At 43.2% G+C, this 11,229-nt stretch overlaps 1 protein-coding gene across 1 annotated transcript; it reads right to left on the bottom strand.

Annotated features, from left to right (window-relative positions):
* Positions 1-10,262: 10,262 nt before the first annotated feature.
* On the bottom strand, positions 10,263-11,165 carry EMC6 (ER membrane protein complex subunit 6). The gene is made up of 2 exons (XM_030861762.2): positions 11,018-11,165; positions 10,263-10,830 (listed from the first exon to the last, which is right to left on the bottom strand). Exon 2 carries the CDS (start codon positions 10,780-10,782, stop codon positions 10,450-10,452), a length of 333 nt encoding a protein of 110 aa, XP_030717622.1. The 5' UTR covers positions 10,783-10,830; positions 11,018-11,165; the 3' UTR covers positions 10,263-10,449.
* Positions 11,166-11,229: the final 64 nt, after the last annotated feature.

The following is an 11,229-nucleotide window of genomic DNA, read 5'->3' as shown; positions in this document are numbered from 1 at the left end:
TCCTAGCTAAAACTTTCAAAGGCTCCCCCCAATTGCTATTAGTATCAAGGGCAAACTGTAATTGAGCAAGACCCTACGTGGCCTTCCCAGGACAGAATGTCCTCCACATGCCTCCTGTCTGCAGAAAAACTTTAGCTTCCTAGGCTTCCCCCCAGTTCCAAAGAATAAATTTAATCAGAGAAGGGAGAAAACACAGAAAGAAAGAAAAACAGTCAAGCAAGACAAAATAATAGCTAAACTAAGTCAAAGACCTTTAGTTCCTCCTCAAGGGCTATAGATAACATTCTGAGCCACCTCCTTTGAGCTGTTTTGCAGATAATGAAACCCTCACCAGGTGGAAGAAGTTAACTGTATGCTGCCCACAAGCAGTAGACCCCAGACCTGTTAGAACCAGAAGGTTGATGATGTTAACTCCTGGTCACCTCAACAGCAACCAATCAGAAGACTGTCCACAGGTTGATCACGCACCCTGCAACCCTCTCCCTCACCCTGTCTTAAAAAACCTTTCCCTGAAAGCCATCAGGGAGTTTGGGCCTTTTGAGCACTAGCTGCCTGGTCTCCTTGCTTTGCGCCTGCAATAAGCACTGCACTTTCCTTCACCACAACCCAGTGAAAGTAGATTGGTTTTACTGCGCATGGACAAGTGGACCCAAGTTTAGTTCGGCAGCCAAACCTCCCACTGTGCTCTACCTCAGGGCCTCTTCTAACTTTTCAGACACAGGCCAAACTCCTTTGTTCTCACTGACCCTCACACATGCACTTTCTTGCAAGTAACTCCTTCTCCACACTTGACTGTTACTCAACCTTTGCATCCTAGTTGTAATGTTATTTCCTCAAAGAAGCTACCCCAGGGGCTTCCCTGGTGACTCAGTGGTTAAGAATTCACTTGCCAATGTAGGGGACACAGGTTTGAGCCCTGGTCGGGGAAGATCCCACATGCCGCAGAGATACTAAGCCCGTGTGCCACAACTACTGAGCCTGTGCTCTAGAGCCCACGAGCCACAACTACTGAGCCCTCATGCCACTGAGCCCACATGCTACAACTACTGAAGCCTGTGTGCCTAGATCCCATGCTACGCAACAAGAAAAGCCACTGCAATGAGAAGCCCATCAATACAACTAGAGAAAGCCCGCGTGCGGCAACAAAGATGTAATGCAGCCAAAAATAAATAAATAAAATAAGTAAATTGAGAGATTGGTTCAAGATGGCGGAGTAGAAGGACATGCTCGCACTCCCTCTTGCGAGAGTATCGGAATCACAACCAACTGCTGAACAGTCATCGACAGGAAGACACTGGAACTCACCAAAAAAGATACCCCACATCCAAAGACAAAGGAGAAGCCACAACGAGACGGTAGGAGGGGTGCAATCACAATAAAATCAAATCCCATAACTGCTGGGTGGGTGACTCACAGACTGGAGAATACTTATACCACAGAAGTCCACCCACGGGAGTGAAGGTTCTGAGCCCCACATCAGGCTTCCCAACGTGATGTCCAGCAACGGGAGGAGGCATTCCTAGAGAATCAGACTTTGAAGGCCAGCAGGATTTGATTGCAGGACTTCGACAGGACTGGGGGAAACGGAGACTCCACTCTTGCAGGGCACACACAAAGTAGTGTGCGCATCGGGACCCAGGGGAAGGAGCAGTGACTGCACAGGAGACTGAACCAGACCTACCTGTTAATGTTGGAGGGTCTCCTGCAGAGGCAGGGGCGGGGGGGGTGGGGGTGGGGGGTGGGGGGGTGGCCACTGTGTCTTACTGTGAGGACAAGGACACTGGCAGCAGAAGTTCTGGGAAGTACTCCTTGGCGTGAGCCATCCCAGAGTCCTCCATTAGCCCCACCAAAGAGCGGGTAGGCTCCAATGTTGGGTTGCCTCAGGGCAAACAACCAACAGGGAGGGAACCCAGCCCCAACCATCAGCAGACAAGCGGGTTAGGATTAAAGTATTACTGAGCTCTGCCCACCAGAGCAACAGCCAGCTGTACCCACCACAAGTCCCTCCCATCAGCAAACTTGCACAAGCCTCTTAGATAGCCTCATCCACCAGAGGGCAGACAGCAGAAACAAGAACTACAATCCTGCAGCCTGTGGAACAAAAACCACATTCACAGAAAGATAGACAAGATGAAAAGGCAGAGGTCTATGTACCAGATGAAGGAACAAGAAAAAAAACCCAAAAAAACAACTAAATGAAGTGGACATAGGCAACCTTCAGAAAAAGAATTCAGAGTAATGATAGTGCAGATGATCCAGGACCTCAGAAAAAGAATGGAGGCAAAGGTCGAGAAGATGCAAGAAATGTTTAACAAAGACCTAGAAGAATTAAAGAACAAACAAACAGAGATGAACAATACAATAACTGAAATGAAAACTACACTAGAAGGAATCAATAGCAGAATAACTGAGGCAGAAGAACGGGTAAATGACCTGGAAGACAGAATGGTGGAATTCACTGCTGCGGAACAGAATAAAGAAAAAAGAATGAAAAGAAATGAAGACAGCCTAAGAGACCTCTGGGACAACATTAAATGCAACAACATTCACATTATAGGGGTCCCAGAAGGAGAAGAGAGAGAGAAAGGACCAGAGAAAATATTTGAAGAGATTATAGTCAAAAACTTCCCTAACATGGGAAAGGTAATAGCCACCCCAGTCCAGGAAGTGCAGAAAGTCCCATACAGGATAAACCCAAGGAGAAACAGGCCCGGACACATAGTATCAAATTGGCAAAAATTAAAGACAATGAAAAATTATTGAAAGCAGCAAGGGAAAAACGACAAATAACATACAAGGGAACTCCCATAAGGTTGAGAGCTGATTTCTCAGCGGAAACTCTACAAGCCAGAAGGGAGTGGCATGACATATTCAAAGTGATGAATATGTAACCTACAACCAAGATTACTCTACCTGGCAAGGATCTCATTCAGATCCGATGGAGAAATCAAAGCTTTACAGACAAGCAAAAGCTAAAAGAATTCAGCACCACCAAACCAGCTCTACAACAAATGCTAAAGGAACTTCTCTAAGTGGGAAACACAAGAAAAGGACCTACAAAAACAAACCCAAAACACTTAAGAAAATGGTCATAGGAACATACATATCGATAATTACCTTAAACGTGAATGGATTAAATGCTCCAACCAAAGACACAGGCTTGCTGAATGGATACAAAAACAAGACCCATATGTATGCTATCTACAAGAGACCCACTTCAGACCTAGGAACACATACAGACTGAAAGTGAGGGGATGGAAAAAGATATTCCAAGCAAATGGAAATCAAAAGAAAGCTGGAGTAGCAATACTCATATCAGATAAAATAGACTTTAAAATAAAGAATGTTACAAGAGACAAGGAAGGACACTACATACTGATCAAGGGATCAATCCAAGAAGAAGATATAACAATTATAAATATATATGCACCCAACATAGGAGCACCTCAATACATAAGGCAACTGCTAACAGCTATAAAGGAGGAAATTGACAGTAACACAGTAATAGTGGGGGACTTTAACACCTCACTTACACCAATGGACAGATCATCCAAACAGAAAATTAATAAGGAAACACAAGCTTCAAATGACACAACAGACCAGACAGATTTAATTGATATTTATAGGACATTCCATCCAAAAACAGCAGATTACACTTTCTTCTCAAGTGCACACGAAACATTCTCCAGGATAGATCACATTTTGGGTCAAAAATCAAGCCTCAGTAAATTTAAGAAAAGTGAAATCATATCAAGCATCTTTTCTGACCACAACGCTATGAGATTAGAAATCAATTACAGGGAAAAAAAAACATAAAAAAACACAAACACATGGAGGCTAAACAATACGTTACTAAATAACCAAGAGATCACTGAAGATATCAAAGACGAAATCAGAAAATACCTAGAGACAAATGACAATGAAAACACGACGATCCAAAACCTATGGGATGCAGCAAAAGCAGTTCTAAGAGGGAAGTTTATACCAATACAAGCCTACCTCAAGAAACAACAAACATCTCAAATAAACAATCTAACCTTACACCTTAAGGAACTAGAGGAAGAAGAACAAACAAAACCCAAAGTTAGTAGAAGGAAAAAAGTCATAAAGACCAGAGCAGAAATAAATGAAATAGAAACAACAAAAAAAAACAATAGTACAGATCAATAAAACTAAGAGCTGGTTCTTTGAGAAGATAAACAAAATTGATAAACCATTAGCCAGACTCATCAAGAAAAAGAGGGAAAGGACTCAAATCAATAAATTTAGAAATGAAAAAGACGTTACAACAGACACACAGAAATACAAAGCATCCTAAGAGAGTACTACAAGCAACTCTATGCCAATAAAATGGACAACCTGGAAGAAATGGACAAATTCTTAGAAAGGTATAACCTTACAAGACTGAACCAGGAAGAAATAGAAAATATGAACACACCAATCACAAGTAATGAAATTGAAACTGTGATTAAAAATCTTCCAAAAACAAAAGTCCAGTACCAGATGGCTTCACAGGTGAATTCCATCAAACATTCAGAGAAGAGCTAACACCCATCCTTCTCAAACTCTTCCAAAAAATTGCAGAGGAAGGAACACTCCCAAACTCATTCTATGAGGCCACCATCACCCTGATACCAAAACCAGACAAAGATACTACAAAAAAAAGGAAATTACAGACCAATTTCACTGATGAATACAGATGCAAAAATCCTCAACAAAATACTAGCAAACAGAATCCAACAACACATTAAAAGGATCATACACCATGATCAAGTGAGATTTATCCCACCGATGCAAGGATTCTTCAATATACACAAATCAATCAATGTGATACACCATATTAACAAATTGAAGAATAAAAACCATATGATCATCTCAATAGATGCAGAAAAAGCTTTTGACAAAATTCAACACCAATTTATGATAAAAATTCTCCAGAAAGTGGGCATAGAGGGAACCTACCTCAACATAATAAAGGCCATATATGACAAACCCACAGCAAACATCATTCTCAATGGTGAAAAACTGAAAGCATTTCCTCTAAGATCAGGAGCAAGACAAGATGTCCACTCTCAGCACTATTATTCAACATAGTCTTGGAAGTCCTAGCCAGAGCAATCAGAGAAGAAAAAGAAATAAAAGGAATACAAATTGGTAAAGAAGAAGTAAAACTGTCACTGTTTCCAGATGACATGATACTATACATAGAGAATCCTAAAGATGCCACCAGAAAACTATTAGAGCTAATCAATGAATTTGGCAAAGTTGCAGGATACAAAATTAATACACAGAAATCTCTTGCAGTCCTATACACTAATGATGAAAAATCTGAAAGAAAAATTAAGGAAACACTCCCATTTACCCCTGCAACAAAAAGAATAAAATACCTAGGAATAAACCTACGTAGGGAGACAAAAGACCTGTATGCAGTAAACTAGGGCTTCCCTGGTGGTGCAGTGGTTAAGAATACACCTGCCAGGCTCCCTGACTTCAGACTATACTACAAAGCTACAGTAATCAAGACAGTATGGTACTGGCACAAAAACAGAAATATAGATCAATGGAACAGGATAGAAAGCCCAGAGATAAACCCATGCACATATGGTCACCTTATCTTTGATAAAGGTGGCAAGAATATCCAATGGACAAAAGACAGCCTCTTCAATAAGTGGTGCTGGGAAAACTGGACAGCTACATGTAAAAGTATGAGATTAGATCACTTCCTAACACCATACACAAAAATAAGCTCAAAATGGATTAAAGACCTAAATGTAAGGCCAGAAACTATCAAACTCTTAGAGGAAAACATAGGCAGAACACTCTATGACATAAATCACAGCAAGATCCTTTTTGACCCACCTCCTAGAGAAATGGAAATAAAAACAAAAATAAACAAATGGGACCTAATGAAACTTCAAAGCTTTTGCATAGCAAAGGAAACCATAAACAAGACCAAAAGACAACCTTCAGAATGGGAGAAAATATTTGCAAATGAAGCAACTGACAAAGGATTGATCTCCAAAATTCATAAGCAGCTCATGCAGCTCAATAACAAAAAAACAAACACCCCAATCCAAAAATGGGCAGAAGACCTAAATAGACATTTCTCCAAAGAAGATATACAGATTGCCAACAAACACATGAAAGAATGCTCAACATCATTAATCATTAGAGAAATGCAAATCAAAACTACAATGAGATATCATCTCACACCAGTCAGAATGCCCATCATCAAAAAATCTAGCAACAATAAATGCTGGAGAGGGTGTGGAGAAAAGGAAACACTCTTGCACTGCTGGTGGGAATGTGAATTGGTACAGCCACTATGGAGAACAGTATGGAGGTTCCTTAAAAAACTACAAATAGAACTACCATATGACCCAGCAATCCCACTACTGGGCATATACCCTGAGAAAACCATAATTCAAAGAGTCATGTACCAAAATGTTCATTGCAGTTCTATTTACAATAGCCCGGAGATAGAAACAACCTAAGTGTCCATCAGCGGATGAATGGATAAAGAAGATGTGGCACATATATACAATGGAATATTACTCAGCCATAAAAAGAAATGAAACTGAGCTATTTGTAATGAGGTGGATGGACCTAGAGTCTGTCATACAGAGTGCAGTAAGTCAGAAAGAGAAAGACAAATACCGTATGCTAACACATACATATAGAATTTAAGAAAAAAAAAAGATGTCATGAAGAAGCCAGGGGTAAGACAGGAATAAAGACACAGACCTACTAGAGAATGGACTTGAGGATATGGGGAGGGGGAAGGGTAAGCTGTGACAAAGCGAGAGAGTGGCATGGACATATATACACTACCAAATGTAAAACAGATAGCTAGTGGGAAGCAGCCGCATAGCACAGGGAGATCAGCTCAGTGCTTTGTGACCACCTAGAGGGGTGGGATAGGGAGGGTGGGAGGGAGGGAGATGCAAGAGGGAAGAGATATGGGAACATATGTATATGTATAACTGATTCACTTTGTTATAAAGCAGAAACTAACACACCATTGTAAAGCAATTATACTCCAATAAAGATGTAAATAAAACAAACAAACAAACAAAAAATCCGCCTGCCAATGCAGGGGTGACGGGTTCAATCCCTACTCTGGGAAGATCCCACATGCGGAGCAACTAAGCCCGTGCGTGACAACTACTGAGCCTGCGCTCTAGAGCCCGCGAGCCATAACTACTGAAGCCCACGTGCCACAACTACTGAAGCCCGCGCGCCTAGAGCCCGTGCTCTGCAACAAGAGAAGCCACTGCAGGGTTTCCGTGGTGGCACAGTGGTTGAGAGTCCGCCTGCCGATGCAGGGGACACGGGTTCGTGGCCTGGTCCGGGAAGATCCCACATGCCGCGGAATGGTGGGCCCGTGAGCCATGGCCGCTGAGCCTGCGCATCCAGAGCCTGTGCTCCACAACGGGAGAGGCCACAGCAGTGAGGCCTGTGTACCGCTAAAAAAAAAATAAATAAAAATAAAAAATAAAAAAAAGATGATACCAACAGATGGAGAGATATACCATGTTCTTGGATTGGAAGAATCAATATTGTGAAAATGACTATACTACCCAAAGCAATCTAAAGATTCAGTGCAATCCCAGATTCAGTGCAAAAAATCCCAATGGCATTTTTTGCAGAACTAGAACAAAAAAATCTTAAAATTTGGATGGAGACACAAAATTCCCCGAATAGCCAAAGCAGTCTTGAGGGAAATAAACAGCTGGAGGAATCAGACTCCCTGACTTCAGAGTATACTACAAAGCTACAGTAATCAAGACAATATGGTACTGGCACAAAAACAGAAACATAGATCAATGGAACAGGATAGAAAGCCCAGAGATAAACCCACACACCTATGGTTAACTAATCTATGACAAAGGAGGCAAGGATATACAATGGAGAAAAGACAGTCTCTTCAATAAGTGGTGCTGGGAAAACTGGACAACTACATGTAAAAGAATGAAATTAGAACACTCCCTAACACCATACACAAAAAATAAACTCAAAATGGATTAGAGACCTAAATGTAAGACTGGACACTATAAAACTCTTAGAGGAAAACATAGGAAGAACACTCTTAGACATAAATCACAGCAAGATCTTTTTTGACCCACCTCCTGGAGTAATGGAAATAAAAACAAAATAAACAAATGGGACCTAATGAAACTTAAAAGCTTTTGTAAAGCAAAGGAAACTACAAACAAGACGAAAAGACAACCCTCAGAGGGAGAAAATATTTGCAAACGAATCATGGGACAAAGGATTAATCTCCAAAATATATAAACACCTCATGCAGCTCAATATTAAAAAAACAAATAACCCAATCCAAAAATGGGCAGAAGACCTAAATAGACATTTCTCCAAAGAAGACATACAGATGGCCAAGAAGCACATGAAAAGCTGCTCAACATTACTAATTATTAGAGAAATGCAAATCAAAACTACAATGAGGTATCACTTCACATCAGTTAGAATGGGCATCATCAGAAAATCTACAAACAAATGCTGGAGAGGGTGTGGAGAGAAGGGAACCCTCTTGCACTGTTGGTGGGAATGTAAATTGATACAGCCACTATGGAGAACAGTATGGAGGGTCCTTAAAAACCTAAAAACAGAATTACCATATGACCCAGCAATCCCACTCCTGGGCATATACCCAGAGAAATCATAATTCAAAAAGACACATGCACCCCAATGTTCACTGCAGCACTATTTACAATAGCCAGGTCATGGAAGCAACCTAAATGCCCATGGACAGACAAATGGATAAAGAAGATGTGGTACATATATACAATGGAATATTACTCAGCCATAAAAAGGAATGAAATTTGTAGAGACATGGATGAATCTAGAGACTGTCATACAGAGTGAAGTAAGTCAGAAAGAGAAAAACAAATATCATATATTAACGCATATATGTGGAACCTAGAAAAATGGTACAGATGAACCAGTTTGCAGGGCAGAAATTGAGACACAGATGTAGAGAACAAACGTATGGACACCAAGTGGGGAAAGTGGCCGGGGGGGGGGGTAGTCGTGGTGGTGGTGGTGGGATGAATTGGGAGTTTCGGATTGCCATATATACATCAATATGTATAAAATGGATAACTAATAAGAACCTGCTATATAGGGCTTCCCTGGTGGCGCAGTGGTTGAGAGTCCGCCTGCCGATGCAGGGGACACGGGTTCGTGCCCCAGTCCGGGAAGATCCCACATGCCGCGGAGCGGCTGGGCCCGTGAGCCATGGCCGCTGAGCCTGCGCGTCTGGAGCCTGTGCTCCGCAACAGGAGAGGCCACAACAGTGAGAGGCCCGCGTACTGCTAAAAAAAACAAAAGAACCTGCTGTATAAAAAAATAAAATTAAAAAATTTTTTAAAAAAAGCTACCCCACAACCTGGGTTAGGTTTGGGGCTCCCGTGTACTCTCTTCGTAGCTCTTATAATCTATTTGTGAAATCAGGTAATGCTGGTCTTCCCAGTTAAAACTATAAATTCCACAAGCAACGTGTTCCTTACTTAACGCTAATGCAATATTTATTTCTCAATTAAATGTATGCATTTTATTCTAAGATAAGCCTCCTGACAGGAAGGGATCATGGACCAGCATATAGACAGAGGCATTTACACTCTAGACAAGGCCATAGATTAGCTCAATCAATCAGTCTGTTTAATTCTTACTTGACAGAGTCTAGAAAAAAAGAGCTTGCTTTTTAAAAACTGAAAACAGCTAGCTCTAACTAGGTGAAATGGAACTGAAATGACACCACTCATACCTTGAGAGTAGTGGTTGGGAGGGAAGGCTGGGTTCTGAAAAGGTAGTCAGCCAATACAGTAAGAGCAATTAAGAGACCTACATTTGAATCCTGGCTCTGCCTCTTCCTAGCTGTGCCTCCTCCGGCAGAGGTATTTAGCCTCTCTGAGACTCAGGTGCATCAATGGGGAATAATAATCACATCTACTCCATAAGGACATTGCTAGAATTAACGATTTACGAGTAAAAGGTACGAGGTACAATGCTTGGCATACAAGGCACACTTAATAAACATTAACTGTTATTAATTCTCAGGATGTTAACGATAAGTTCTCTCCTTATTCAGGCCCTAGTGGCCCCTCTCTGAGGGGCCTATGTGTAAATGCAAGGAGAGGACAGAAAACTAAGGCGCAGTCCCAGCTCTCCCGGAGCCAATACCGGGCGATTTTGCACCCATGGCAGACAGGTGGTACGCGTTAAGGTAGGAAGAAAACTCCACAAAGGGTCTCACGCTTCATTTAATCTGTAGAACAGTACAGACTCTTCATCTTAAGATATAAATTATTTATAACGTTACAGGACAAGCGGCGACTCCAACAATTTAAAAACTGGGTAAGTCTACCTGGTGTTAACTTCTGGCAACAGTCCTCCCAATCTGTTTTTTTTAAAGTCATCCCTGCCCACGTTTCAGTAGACGTGCACCATGCCGTAGAGGAATGTCCAGAACAGGACGTAGGTGAAGAGGCCTCCAATGAGACCTCCTGTAAAGAGAGGTCTTCGCGACTTAAAATATTTGTTCCACCTCCTTCCCGCCTTGAGAATTAAGAGCAGGGAGAGCAGGATGGAGGCCAGCAGGTAGAAGATGAAGCCGTAGAGGCCGGTGAGGCCGAGGATGCCGGCCGTGGCCCCTGACAGCGCCGACACCGAGGTCCGGCAGTAATCCAGGACGGCGGCGTTGCCCCGCACAGCGGCCTCGCTGATGAACGGCGGCCCCTCCCGCTTGGCCACCACAGCGGCCATCGCACCCGCCCGGGCTCGGCCTCTGCTTTCTCGTGGAGCAACGCGGGGCTGCGGAGAGAACCAAGTTACAGGTGGCGCCCGGAGCGTGGCGACTTGGGTTCGCGCCGCCCCTCCCCCTGGGGCTGCGGAGACCTCGCACCCCTCAGTCTCGGACCTTCGAAAAACGCTGAAAAGGCTGAGGGCTCGGGGTTGCTGGCGGCACATCTGCATTTCCCACCCAGACTCGCCCAGTTACCTGGAAGCCGGCGGCGGACGCAGTAGTTCGGCGCTCCCTCAGACAGCCCGTAGGACGGATTCCCGCGGCGCCATCTTGCACTGGAGGATGCTGGGACGGCCCAGCCTGCGCAGTCGCCAGGAACTCGCACCCGCCCTCTGGCGCATGCGCCACGGGCGCCCTGAGCACGCTCCACCCCCTCTCTCCGCTTTTCTATGCGCGCGCTGGGACTT

This window comes from Globicephala melas, chromosome 20 (genome assembly GCF_963455315.2).
Source record: "Globicephala melas chromosome 20, mGloMel1.2, whole genome shotgun sequence".
In the NCBI taxonomy this organism is placed as follows: Eukaryota; Metazoa; Chordata; class Mammalia; order Artiodactyla; family Delphinidae; genus Globicephala; species Globicephala melas.
The sequence above is the reverse complement of the archived record's forward strand: the minus strand, read 5'-3'. Positions and strand labels throughout refer to the sequence as shown.